The sequence below is a fragment of the Gopherus flavomarginatus genome, chromosome 5 (genome assembly GCF_025201925.1).
Source record: "Gopherus flavomarginatus isolate rGopFla2 chromosome 5, rGopFla2.mat.asm, whole genome shotgun sequence".
Classification (NCBI taxonomy): Eukaryota; Metazoa; Chordata; order Testudines; family Testudinidae; genus Gopherus; species Gopherus flavomarginatus.
In genome coordinates, this window is record NC_066621.1 from 13,961,629 (window position 1) to 13,975,955 (window position 14,327).

General features: G+C 47.4%; 1 protein-coding gene across 6 annotated transcripts in view; it reads right to left on the reverse strand.

Annotated features, from left to right (window-relative positions):
- IKBKE (inhibitor of nuclear factor kappa B kinase subunit epsilon) overlaps positions 1 to 14,327 on the reverse strand; it is a 158,721-nt gene that overhangs the window by 133,099 nt on the left and 11,295 nt on the right. For 5 of the 6 annotated variants that reach the window (XM_050954021.1, XM_050954022.1, XM_050954025.1 and 2 more), the window contains exons 4-13: positions 12,799 to 12,939; positions 11,965 to 12,100; positions 10,318 to 10,499; positions 9,542 to 9,702; positions 8,012 to 8,122; positions 3,505 to 3,684; positions 2,671 to 2,867; positions 1,269 to 1,333; positions 1,083 to 1,174; positions 33 to 134 (exon numbers count right to left, since the gene is read on the reverse strand). In XM_050954021.1, coding sequence (XP_050809978.1) covers positions 33 to 134; positions 1,083 to 1,174; positions 1,269 to 1,333; positions 2,671 to 2,867; positions 3,505 to 3,684; positions 8,012 to 8,122; positions 9,542 to 9,702; positions 10,318 to 10,499; positions 11,965 to 12,100; positions 12,799 to 12,939 — 1,367 coding nt within the window. The remainder of the gene's footprint in view (positions 1 to 32; positions 135 to 1,082; positions 1,175 to 1,268; positions 1,334 to 2,670; positions 2,868 to 3,504; positions 3,685 to 8,011; positions 8,123 to 9,541; positions 9,703 to 10,317; positions 10,500 to 11,964; positions 12,101 to 12,798; positions 12,940 to 14,327) is intronic. The other variant, XM_050954023.1, reaches the window with a different exon arrangement.

Consider the following 14,327-nt stretch of genomic DNA (forward strand, 5'->3'; position numbering starts at 1 on the left):
TGCAGAAGTGACAGCAACAAAGTGATACTTACAACACGAAGGCCTTCAGCTCGGTATGCTGCAAGCAGCTCAGCATCGAAACGGCCGCTTCCCTTCTCTCCAGAACACAGGAGCACTTGGCTTTCAGGCTCTCACTGCAAAGAATCACGTTTGGCTGGAATCACCCAACACCCCTCACACAAGGGGTGCAATGGATCTGAACTTAGAGTATTTGCCAGTTGGCAAACCCAGTTTGCCAGAAGCCAGTAACGGGAGACAGGGGAGGATCACTTCATGATTCCCTGTTCTGTTCATTGCCTCTGGGGCACCTGGCACTGGCCACTGTCGGCAGATAGGATACTGGGCTAGATGGTCCTTTGGTCTGACCCAGTAGGACCATTCTTATGTTCTTAATTTGCTTCCAACCACATCTGCCCCCCATCCCCCGAGCCCCAGCCTTGTGCTTCAGGGTTTCCTGGTGCTTGTAACCATGAACAGTAGAATATACCCAGCTCTATTATTTACTCACAGCTCTTAGTATATGCACAGATCTATCATTTACTCTGATCACCTGATATCAGGGGCCCTATAACATGAGAGTTCTTGCTCCAAAGAGCTTAGAGTCTAACCAGGTAAGACACTGTACTATGTGCCTTAACATTGCTGTATTCACCACCATGGCCTGAACAGAACCGACCCATCGGTGTCAGACTGTGACGAGTGCTCAGCCACAGTGGGGACAAGGATTCCATCTGGAACATATGCTCTGAATGAAGCTCTCAGGTGTCTCTAATTTACACACATGCACGCACCCTTCTGCAGTTCAGAAGCAGAGAGAATATCCCCAATTGTTTTATTTTTTACATCTAACATGATGCGCGCGCACACACTCTCTTTCTCTCTCTAAACCACTGCAGCATATGCAGTGACACTGCAAGATCTGGAGCACTGCTGTAGAATACTATTGGGGGATTGTCTGAGTAAGAGTTCTGCTTCTCAAACACAAGATATTTCTATCAGCTACACAGAGAGAAAAGAAATCAAACAGTTCCCGCTGTTCTTTACACAGTGCCAATAGGGTACACTGGCCGTCATGTACTTACATCACCCAGTAAAGACCTCTCAGAATAAACTCTTGACATTTCAGAAGTGACCGAGAGATCTTCAGTGTCTGGTGAACAGCACTCAGGACACCCTAGAAGGCAAAAGGGCACTGCCAATGACCACTCCTTCACTTGAGCGTGATTTCCAAAGCCTATTTCAATCTTGAGCTGAAATCCCCAACATACCTTTGCCATGCTGCAGTCAGCTAGGACATCAACCTTTGGGACAAACTTTGGAAACTCAAGTGATGCTGAAAACAAAGACATCATTCAGAGTCCTTTGTGGGTATATTTCCCATATCACCCAATATACACAGGGACCTCTGTGCTTCATGATTGCTTCGTTAACAGGGAATCTCTCATGGAGTTGCACTCCTGTGGATCAGCAGTGACATCTAGTGCTCACTTAGGCAAATCATAGGTATTACACCAGATACGGAGGGACATTTTCCAAATCTCCCATGTAACTTAGAAGTCCAAGTTCTATTTTCAAAAATGACTTAGGCTTCTAAGTCGCATAGGAAATGTTTAAAATTTTACCCTATCTCTTGGAAGTTGTACCATCAGCTCCTGTGCACAAAAACCAAGCAGGAATTTAACTGTCTGCCACTCTCATCTCAACCAATGTTTTATTATACAGACATCAACACAGAAAGCATCCTTCCCTGAAGGCTTTATGGGCACTTCTCTGTCTAATCTAATGGGAAGAGTAATGTTCTCCTCTCCAGCTCACATTGTGGGTCTCTGCAACGCATTTTGCCCTGGAGTTCTGCACACGGAATAAAGAGAGGATATAAAGCAGAGAACTGCAGTGTGGATCCTAATACACAAAAGTACTTAGCAGATAGAGAGCACTTGAGAGATCACAAGTGAATTACAAATATTAACTAATTATTCCTCTTCATATCTTTAAGACACGGCTAAACAATTTCCATTTTACAGATAGAGAATGAGAGGCAGAAAATTTTCACTCAAGTCCATAGAGGGAATCTGTGTCAGATCTGGGATGAGAAGCTAGGAATTCCTTGCTCCTAGTCCTGAGTGCAGATCACTCGCCCACATCTCTGGGTTCAGCAGGGCAGAGCACAGCTCAGACTACTGACTGATAGTAGCACCTGGATGTCTCAGCCAGATCCTGGCCCCATTGTGCTAGGCACTCTCCAGAGACATCGCAGGAGGTGGTTCCCACCCTGAAGAGTAATCTGAACAGACAAGACAGACAAAAGGTGGGAAAAGAGTATTATTATTCCCATTTTACAGATTGGGGACAGAGGTACAGAGAGGTTAAATGATTTCCCCATGGGCACTCAGGAAATCTGTGTCAGAGATGAAAACTGAACCCAACCCAACCACGTCCAATGCCTTTAACCACAAAACCATCCCTTCTTCTCTGTTGAACTTTGCCTTAATAATTTACAGTTCTGCAGTGAAACTCCAGAAGAAGTGACAAAGAGCCCTGTATCAGGAGGACATTGAAAGCGTGACCATATGTATGCATGCACAGATAGCGGAAACTAAACCCACTAGAAGAGCTCAAATGGCTGGACGGGAAGCAGAAGGCTCCATTTTACGAGATGACTGTACTCACGATCTCTGAATCTCACTCCCACAGGTTCCTGCGGTACACTGCTCAGCAAGGTCAGCGGGCTATTTTCTGTGGTTCTGGAGAAATTGTGAGCTTGCAGGCTGGGTTCCAATTGACAAGGGTGACCTTCAAAAAAATATTCTTGATGGTGAGGGGCTATATTTGTCTGTGTAAAGACAGCTTCTAAAAATATGGTGGTACTGAAACAAAAAACAAGGGAACGGAAGGGAAATAAAACATGAGGCTATCAGCAATCAAGATAATTTCACACAATAGTCTGTAGTTTGGCTATTATTCTGCCTTGAGTTTATCATTCACTAAAGGAAACTCAGTTGAGATCCAGCAAAGCTTCCTGGCAGCATGTGGCATCAGACCTCTTTACACTGATACTTATTGTGGATTGCCATTGCCTAAGCATTCTGTCACCTGAATGTTTTAGCAGTCTGACCTAACTTCCAGTGAAGTCAGAGGGGGTGGACTTTCCTTTGACATCAATGGGTTTCGGATTATGCCCAATATGAGCAAAAAAAACCTCAAGGATCACTTCTCCTCCAATGAAATGCAGCCTCCTGTGCAGTGGACGGCAGCAGAGCAGGCATACAGGGGACAGCAATAAGCAACCCCTTCCAGCAGATACATTTCCCTAGGAAAGCACAGCTCAGCATTAAACTGAACCTTCTGCTTTTCCCACTGGTTTTTCAGCCAGTTTGGCTGAGGTGCAAAGAGAATACGTGCCTCTCCCAGGTTCACACCATAAACCTGCAGTGAAAATTTAGCCTGCGACTCAGGACTCCTGGATTCTTCTCCCAGATTTGCCAGGGGCTAAGCTACGCTTACGTGTTGTAGGCATGGATGTAGACCCGGTGCATGGTAGCTTGCTGCAAGGAGAAGACATGGACCACTATCCTGTGCAGGATGTCAGTTGTTTCAGCAAAAAACTGATCAAAGCCCCAGCATTTTTCTTGATCAACTTCCAGAATGTTAGCCAGGATGGGGATGAGCTGGCTCTTCAGCCCCCTGAAGTGAAGGAAAGAGAATGAAGATGATGTTACGCACACACCCACACACCCCATTCCAATAGACAGGGTGCTGGACTGAGACTCAGGAGACTTGGGTTCTATTCCCAGCTTTGCCACTGACTTCTGGGTGACGATGGGCAAGTCACTTTGCCTGTCTGTGCCTCTGTAAAATGGAGATACTACTAGACCTTTTGTAAAACACCTTGAAATCTACAGATGAAAAGCATATGCCCCAGGTTAAGAATCCATGCGCTCTATGATCCTGGTCCAACTCCCTTTGTAATCTTTCCAATCAATTACAAAAAGAATGGGACTGGGAATTATAAGGACGACACATCATCAAATTGTATACCACTTACTCCCCATTTCATGGCATGGCCGAATAGCTTCCCTGACGAGTTCTCAGGAACGCATGGCCTATACTTTTTCATCATTAAGGATACGTTCAGCTTTCGTTGACACAGCCCCATACAATATTCATCCAGCATCCATGGGCTTGTCAGATGCATTTCTCCAGATGCTCCATTACAATTTAGCCCTCCCAAATAAATCAAACTCAGGAACCAGGGATTTTGTTTTCCCAATATTCATTTCCCTGGGGATGTAACGGAGAATAAATAGGTTCACAGGCTGTCAGCCAGGAAGAGACAGACTGAATATAAAGCTCTGTCGAATTTTTGAAGTCTCTTGATAGGATGGAAAGATTTGGGGGGGGGGGGGGAAGAGCGTGAGGGGAGGGTTTAAGAAATGAATGCCTTTTCTTTTAAGGGGAATTTAGGGCTAGCGAGAGGCGCTGGATTGACAGCCCTAGAGACTGAAACTCCTTTAGCCACAGGAGGGGGATGGCACAGACAGCAGCAGCAGCTTAAGTCTAGAGCTGCTTGGGAATATTTTGACTGGTTTTTCACCCACTGGTTCTAGTCAAAGCTGTTTGCAAAACAGTGTCCATTTCCCAACTCAAAAAAAAAAAAAAAGATTGGACCCCTCGCCCCAATGGTTGAAACACCTTATTTCAACATTTTCAAAGTGAAAAGTTTTGTTCAAATCGAAAGGCCTTGTTCAAAATTGTAGTGAAAATTAAACTAAAAAGTTTAAAAACAAAAGTTGCAACCAGAACAAAACATTTTGATTGGCCCAAACTGAACTTTTGGGGGGGATTTTTGGTTCATGCAAATTTTCTAGATTTCCACTCTTTTTCTCATCCTAAATTGGGAGGAACTCTTGGTAACTTGAAATTTTTCACAGGATGGAAAAACCACTGCTCAGGTAAGCTTTATTAAAGTGTTCACCTTGCCCCATCAATATGTTTTAACCCTGACCTCAGGTGCCCAGATAGCACAGCAATGAGCACAGTACAAGACCTGGAACAAAATAGACCTGGGAGGAGCAGGGATGACTTTTACAGTACTGGTGTGTTTTACAATGTGCACACTTGCTCACTGGGAAATGTCCTAACTCCTGAATGTATATTTCACACTGATTATCAGAAGGGTATCAACAGAATTTTATTTCATTTCTTTAGTTTTCATCAGCTGTTTGAAGACAACGGAGATACAAAGGGTGGCCTTTTGCTCCATATGGACAGTGCCTTAGCACTGAAACTTCAGCTTCTGATGTCTCTGGGGAACTACGTAAAGAAACTCTCTCATTGTACGAAAGTAGTAGAACTGGAATTAGATGCTTGGCTCATTTTCCCTCCTCTCACGAACTGTGCCTTGCCATACACAGGCAAGGCACCAGGGGGGCGGGGGGGGGGAGTTTAATAAGTTATATCACCTCAAAGCATGTTAAGAGAAAGGACACTGGGAAAGAGGCTAACAAAGTACTAGAAAAACTGTTCCAAAATGGAGCACCAGCAGGGCTGCCCAGAGGATTCAGGGGGCCTGGGGCAAAGCGGGGGAGCTGCGGTGCTTGTACTCACCTGGCAGCGGTCTGGGTCTTCGGCGGTGGGGGGCCCTTCAGTCACTCCGCGTCTTCGGCAGCACTGAAGGGCCCTCCCACCGTCGAAATGCTGCCAAAGACCCAGAGCGACTGAAGGGCCCACCTGACGCCAAAATGCCGCCAAAGACCTGGACCCAGAAGCGGTGCCAGGGTTTCTGGCGCCCTAGGCAGAATTCGAGGGCTGGCATTTTGTGCGCTCCCCATGGGGCGCGCGGGAGCTTCCGGTTCCACTACCATCTCACCGCTGAAGAAGGACCGTCTGCCGAAATGCCGCACGCAACAGCAGCGGTCATTGAGCTGCTCAATTGCCTGCTGCTGTTTTCCGCGACACGTCGGTAGAAGGTCCTTCTTTGGCGGCACGACGGGAGTGGAACCGGAAGCTCCCATGCGCCCCATGCGAAGCGCAAAAAATGCCGCCCCCTGAATCCTGGCACCCTAGGCGACTGCCTAGGGTTGCCTAATGGAGAAGCCGGCCCTTCCTGGACTGCCGCCGGGCCAGGACTCACAGGACATTTTGGCGGTGGGGGGCCCTTCAGTCGCTCCGTGTCTTTGGCAGCACTGAAGGGCCCCCTGCCACTGAAGACCCAGACCGCCACCAGGCCAGGGCTCGTGGAGCCCCTGCGGGGCCCAGGACCTGGGGCAAATTGCCCCACTTGCCCCACCACCTGCCGGCGGCCCTGAGCACCAGAGATGTATATTTTTTCCAATGCCCTCTCATAATGCACTTCCTTCTAGACACTTACAAAACATGAATGAATCCAAACTCCTTTGTGTAGTAGATGAATATAATTATTTACATTTTGCATATGGGAGGAAAATGACAAAAAAAACCCAAATTAACCACATTTTTTTTGCCCAATACAGCACCTGAGTCAGCACCAGGAACAGAATCCAGGCCTTCTGGCCCAAAGTCTCATTAGCTGATTATGAGCCTGTGTTAATACACAACTGAGAGACATGGGAAGAGGGGGAGTAGATAGAAGTTGGGGAGCTCATTGACAAAGAAAATCTCCCCGGTTGGGGTTTTTAAATTATCCATGTAGCTCCTGGAGAAAGAGGAGAGACAGTGGAACTTTCAGGATCCCCTTGAAAGTCACAACACACTGCAGAAATTATTAAACTAAGATCCCACCCAGTAGTGCAGCTGCTACAGATGACTGTGACTGTGAGAAGTCTCCAAGTTATTTGTTAAGACACTGATACACTCGCATACTGGTTATGCACTTGATCACAGTGATAAGTCATTAGGGCTGTTAGGTTCAATAAGGACTCACGGCACAATTACACTCTAAATTCTGATTTTAAGTACCAAAATATCTTCTACTGTGAAAGGATTAATATAGACACTGTCAATAGTGGAAAATTTTGGAATTAACCAACACGATGTGAGTCACTTCAACTGAGAGGGATAATGTGACAAAACGGGCAAAATCTCTTTCCCCAGATTTACAGCATAGGACAAACACTAACTGGTTTGATGCATTTTATATACACTTCAGCCCTTTATACCACTCTAGCCTTAACATAAATGAGAATCAGGCCTCTAGGTACATATTGATGAGTACCTCACAGGAGACAGGTATACAGTCACAGAAGACTATAATTAAGGGCACAGAGATAGCAATGGGCTCCACACATTCTCTTTGAGGCTGCAATCACAGCTTTTTAGAGCCTCGTATTGCTCCGAAAGTCTTAATCATGCTCAAGGTTATTTATTTAAACACCAGCCATGTGCCCAGCGCTGTATGGGACACGGGACACTCGGAAGGATCATGGGCACCTGGGATTGAAGTAATGCGCCTTATGATCAAGAAGCAAGAGCCTCCACTGCCTGAGCTAGAAGCCCAGCTCTGTTGGCTCAAAGGATGTAGCCAACTCAACTATCTCTGCAGTCCAGCCACTAGAGGGGGGTAGACAGCTATGCTGTGTAAGCCCGCGTGACACGGACAACACAGTCCCTACCCCTGAGAGCTTATAATCAGACAGAGAAACTGGGATGCATGGAGAAGTCCAGCAGATGGAATGAGTAGGCTTTTACAGCTGAGATTTTCAGTGCTCAAATCCCATAGAACAATGCGTGTACATCTCCGTAAGCACCACTGAAAAATATCCTTTATATAGAGGTATAAATATTATTACAGACTCGCTTGGTCCAGGCACTGTGGAAGGAGCACATCTAGGGGAGGGATATTTGCATGCTAACACTACATCTGTAGAGTACGCTGAGGGCAGAGCAGAGTCCCTGTGCTCTTTTCCAGCCCAAAGCAGCACTTCTGGCCATGCAACTCACTGACTAGTTGGAGGCTCTATGATCAAAGCAGGAGGAGGGACAGCTTGCTGGAAGCAGAGACTGCAGGCTAACCCCATCCCCTTCCAATACTCACACAGACAGTTGGCAGGTGATGGGCAGCTCATAGCTCCATTCAATGGGCCCATTCTCCTGCCTCTGGACACCTGCGATAGCTCCAGCTGGTTTCTCAGTCGTTATTTTATACCTGTTGAAAGAAAAGTCATTTGTTGTGTGGAAACTGGACAACTGGCCTCCTCTTGGCAGATTCCAATCACCGGGCTTGCAAATTTAATGGCAAGTGCATAGGGGGATACAGGCAGACAGAGGGAGTGAAATGGATCGGCTAAGGAGAAAATCAGTCTCCACCTTCCCACATCATCAGGGAGGAGTTTCAGTTGACAGAACCAAAATTTACCAACAATGAGAGGTGCCTAAATCACGCATGGAAAACCAGACAAATGGGAACAAGCGAGCAGAGACTGTGCGTGCTAGCAAAATAAATGGGCAATTGCACGTACAGCCACATAACCCACACATGCTTAGACTAGTTTGCACCTGCCTGCTTCCTGGGTGCCATTTAGGCATCTGCTTTTTGAAGCTGCTATCCAGAACGATCAACCACCAACCTCCCACTCCCCCACCTAGAAGTACAAAGGTATGAAAAGAAAAATCCAAAACCTGTTTGCATCATCCCTCAGGGGAAAAGCTGCGTTGCTTTCAGAAGATGGTACGTGGCAGGGGGAGGGAGAACATTTCAAGCAACAGCGTGGAAGTCAAATCAGAAGCTGCCCCGTCTTTCAGCCGTTAAACCACAAAGCCACAGAAACACTGTTATCAGGGCAAACGTACCATAGAAAGGGGCACTGATTGCCAACTGCAGCTCTGCCATCTTCCTGCCTGGATGCTCACTCTGAGCAGAACACAGTTAATCCCTCATGTACTTGAGTTAGGGACAGCACGGCCAGCTTGGTCTCCAAGGGGGCTTTGGTGTCCGTCCCTGTAGTGTTAACCACAGGGGCAGTCAATAGCAGGGGCTGCATTGGTGACTTGCCAAGATGGGGCAGCCCCACAGAAAGTGCAGTCCCTACTATATCATTCATGTTCTATCTTGCCCCAAGAGGCCTTTCCTAAGAACAGCATGGAGCAGGGCATGCTGGGAAGTGCAGATGAAGCCAGCCACAGGCTACACTTCCAGCAGATCTAAAGTATACATGAGAATCTGGATGATTAAATCATCAGTAAGCTAAGGTGCATAAACACAAACACACCCAATCAATTCCACATTCATAAAAACAACACAATGAGGTATCAGTAGCTGAAATGGGTCTTCAGCAGACATCTGAGCCTCAGAGCCTCAGAACGGGACAGAGGCGGGACTCGAGAAAAGGATGCAACACAAGGACTAGGAGGCACTGGCAGATCTGGAGGGGCACACAGCACTGGCAGAGCAGGAGGTATTGCAGGTCTGGATTGGGGTGCATTGTTAGCTCTCCATGCAGCCTACCTCGTCCACTCGTCACTACAGCTTCTCACTTTAGGACACAATTCACTTCATCAAACTCCACCAAAACAGACAACACAAAGCCCATTGAAACACCGCACTCCTGTCGGCGGCACTACCTACATGATTTCTTTATTCCTGCGAGGTCCGCCGAAGGGGATAAATGGGAGACTGCCCGTAGCAGCATGGTAAAAGGTTACCCCAATGCTCCACAGATCTACAGTCACCCCATAAGCCTTTTGCCGGGGTTTCCTCAGAACCGCTCGCTCGTACATGTCCGGGTGCTAATAGGATGAAGTGGAAGAAAAGCATTGTGAATGAATCCGCTTTACTTACAGCAGGTCGGTCATGGAAGCCAAGATTTCCCCAGTGACTAGTGATTTAGGGTTCTTCCATTTTTGGCTGCCCAACTTGAGACCCTTCAGAGGGCTTGGTTTTCTGAAAACGTAGGCACCGAAAATCAGGTCTCTGCAAGCTGGGCTCCCCAAAATTGAGGCACTCCAAATCTCCAGTCACTTTCAAAAACCTTGACCACAGAAAGTGAAGATCAAGCAAATGAGTATCTATGAAAGAAACGCTTGGGGACAGAGGAGGTCGTCCATTCTAAGTAGACAGAGCAACAGACAGAGACTAGAGACCTAGGATCTAGTCCCAGCTCTGTCACTGACCTGCTGGATGATCATGGGCAAGTCACATCCCCCCTCTCTGTGACTCAGTTTCTCCATCAGTAAAATGGGGATAATGATGCAGAGTGCTATAGCAGAACTAGGTATTGTTATTATACGTTAAGCATAGCAACAGCCCATGCTCCTACCATTCCAGACCATGTACGTTGAGAAAAGTAACCCTTCCTTCCTGAACTCTTGCTCCTTAAGCAACTGGCATTTTGCTTTACTCACAAGATATTCCTCTGTCCCGTAAACAGACACAAACTTCTCATCATCGTCCAACTCTCGAGCGGCCCCAAAATCCGTGAGCTTATAGATGCTCTGCCCGTCTTCCCCCACCAGCCGCATGATGTTTCCTGGTTTGATGTCTCTATGAACAATGCTGTTTTCACGAAGGTGGTTCATGCCGGCCACTACGAGGACAATGGGGAAGTGAGACACTGCTTAGAATGGCCTCAGCTTCTCTGAGCCAGCTTTGCTAACAGGCAGCGGTGTGGACTAAAATTCAGGCAGGTAGGGGGCCCTGGGTTCAGCTTTCAGACCCGGTGAAGCTAACTTGAACTTGTGATAAAACAGAGAAGACTCATGAGCATGACGTCCATTCTAAAGAGGGGAACCAGGCACAGGCAAACCATACCATCTCAGACATGAGATAACGTAGGCACAACCTGCCTTCTTGTTCAGTTGCACAGTTAAGTCTCTCAGCAGCCTCAGGATGCCGAGGGCATCATCAGAATCCAAGCACCTCGATGGAGAGCATAGGGTGACATTCCTGACATGCTCAAGGCGGGCTTTGCTACTGGGACCGAGAGCATTGCAGCACCTAGAGTCCTGCCAACATAGGCTCATGGAGATGCCCAATCATCAAATGGCCTCTCAGGGTGGGAAAGTGGACAGTATAGGGGCTCGGTTCCAGGGTATGGAGTCTTTCACCTGCCAAGTCACTGGTTCAAATCCAGCCTGGGTCAGTAGTGACAGACAGCGGTTACCATTTCGTGGCCTGAATTTGGCAGTCTCAGTTCTTAAGGGAACTGACTAACAGTCACAGCTGGCATAAGCAAAGGACAAGTGGGTATGGGAAGTGCAGTTTTGGCAGAGGGATCATACTCCCCGTTTATTCGGCAGACAAAGGCCTTCGCTCTCCACCATTCACATTGCTTTGTAAAATGCACCTCCAGGCATGCAGTAAGTTAGTTTTTGCACCCATCCACCTCTTTACACAACAGCAGATCTGACGAGGAGCTGAGTGTGAGGAGAGCTGATACATGAGGAGATTAATAAAACTGGAACTTTTCAGCTTGGAAAAGAGACGATTAAGGAGGGATATGACAGAGGTCTATAAAATCATGACTGGTGTGGAGAAAGTAAATAAGGAAGTGTTATTTACTCCTTCTCATAACACAAGAACTAGGGGTCACCAAATGAAATTCATCGACAGCAGGTTTAAAACAAATAAAAGGAACACACAATGCACAGTCAATCTGTGAACTCCTTGCCAGAGGATATTGTGAAGGCCAAGGTTAAAAAAAAAAAAAAAAACTGGATAAATTCATGGAGGATAGGTCATCAATGGCTATTAGCCAGAATGGACAGGGATAGTGTCCCTAGCCTCTATTTGCCAGAAGCTGGGAATGGGTGACAGGGGATGGATCACTTGATGACAACCTGTTCTGTTCATTTCCTCTGGGACACCTGGCATTGACCACTGTTGGAAGATGGGATGCTGAGTTAGATGGACCTTTGATCTGACCCAGTGTGACTATTCTTATATACAGTAGAACACAAATCCCATGTCCCCACTAGCTGCATCGAGCACCCGTTTATCCCCCTTTCCTGCCACAGACACCCAAGCCAGTAGCTAGTAGCTCTGATACTTACCAACACAATGCAACACGACAAGGAATTCTGACTCAGACAAGCCAAAGGAGTTCTCTGGATCTTCTAACACACTCAGCAAGCTCCCACGTGAGCAGTACTCCATCACCAGCACCTTCTGCTTGCTGTTTCCCTGGGTCTGGGGGGCAGAAGGAAAGATGGATCCCTTGAGCAGCCCTGTGATGCTGTGTTATGCATAGAGTCCCGGAGCAGGCTGCTATGTCCTACCCCTCGCCCCGTCCATGGAAGTGTGGCATCCCTTCCTTGTCCAAGAAGTCTACGTGGCTCTTCTAGTCAGAAATGACTGACCACACAGTCAAAAAGAATGTTGGGTGGGAAAATGAGCTCTGCCCCCCAAAATGAAGTCCTTGATTAACACAACACACCCCACCCAGAACTCGAAGGAATTGGCAAATGAACCACTTGAGTGTGAGATCCAGGACACTTGGCTCCATTGCTTAGGGGGTGAGATTCTGGGTGGACTAGTGGTTAAAGCACCAGATGTGATGGCAGGGCACCTGAGTTCTATTCTTAGCAGCATCACTCAGCTGCCTTGGAGCCTTGGCCAAGTCACTTCAATGCTCCATCCATCAGTGGGGAATAACACCACAAGCATGCTGAGAGATGTCACGAGTGAATGTCTGTAAAGCGCTTTGAGCTGAAACAATAGGGAGGGTTGAGGGTGAGTAGAGAAAAGCCACAGGACGCAGCTGTGGTTATTCAGCAGCAGTGGCACACCCCGGCAATGGGTGCCCTGTCACAGCTGCTAAAAGCCAAGTCCCGCTGCATTACCACCAAGCCACACCTTTCCCACTGCAGAGCTAGTGACAGACTTACAGTCTCTTCAACTGCAAACAGTTTGACGATGTTCTTATGGTTTAATTTCCTCAGTACCTCAAACTCTCTCATCTGCACCTCCTGTGGTCTCAGGTAGCTGGCATTATTAAAGACCTTCACAGCAACCAGCTCCCCTGATCTCTGGGCAGAGGAGAAAAGATACAGGATAGATTCAGAGAGCAGCCCCCAGGTGGAATGCTAACCCGCCAAGAAAACAGGTTAGTGGACAACACATGCTCTGTAGAGTGGGTGCAGTTCTGTTCTAGAGGGAATGATAAAAACCAAAGCCAGAAGGCAGCTCAGTCTCCAGATGGGAATGAAAGGATTACGGGGGAGGATTTCAAAAGGCACAAAGGGAAGTGAGATGATCAGCTCCCACTGGAAATCAAATTCCCCTTTGTGTCACCTTAAAATCTGCCCACAAGATCCAGAGTAGCCCTGGGTTTAACACACTGTTCATTCACCGCCGCTGCTCACGGCTGCACTACAGTAGCTGGTTCTTTGACTCTCTCCCTAGTTCTGTTCCCCATTTCATACCCAGTGTGGTGCCTTCGTGCAGTTCCTGTCCTGACCAAAATAGCTCGGCCATGGTTAGTACATTGCAGTTTGGCAAGGAAACGACCCTGGCAAGTCTGTGTTTCTTTGTAGGATTCACCCATTCTCCCCATTGCAAAGCAAGGACAGCGATGCTCACTGCACTTCACTCTGTGCACCCGAAGCCCAGGTGAATGGTGCTGAGCGGGACATGTTTATCCAGTTCTGTAAAACATCTCCACCAAGGCCCAAAACCATCACCTCCAGTCTTTCCTCCACGAGAGTTAGTGGTTCACATTATAAAGCATCCTTTAAACTGCATCTCCTTCCAAAGCCTTACTCTGAACTGAGCAGAGAGACAACCCTTTGAATAAACGTCAGAGAGCAGAGACACTGATCAGCATCTGGCCCAGTCCCAGTGGGTTCATTTCCTGGAACTCATGCACGATACATTCCAAATTATTATGGATGCCTTTTCAAAAACGTTCGGCATTCACCTAACTCTCGCTTCCTCCAAGGTCACAGGGAGTTTTACCATGGGCATAGAACGGGAACACAGATAAGCCAAGGCATTTTGAAATACCGAACCAGATCCTTAGTCTAAATTACCCCTTGAAAACCATGGCCTAGGTCAGCCTCAGAATGAAAACTGGCCTGGATCAGGTTATAAAAAGAAACTGCCTTGGATGATTTTGAAGCCCACTGTCTTTGCTTGAGGAAGAAAGCAGTGCAGGGACTGTAAAATGGTGATCAACTGTACGAATACAAAATCAACCCTGGCTTTGCTCACTGGGCTGCGCAGCATGAAGCAATGGCTGCACGGCACCAACAGGGCACGGAGTGATAGTGATAGAAACTACCCACCCAGGGCTAATTTACACATAGTTGAGATGAGAAGGGCATGCCCAGGGATTGGCAGCTGAGAGCAGGTTGCAAGAGAGTGCATGGGAAGGGTTATTAGCTCCGGTGTGGTGGGGGGGTGCTACAGGGAGTTG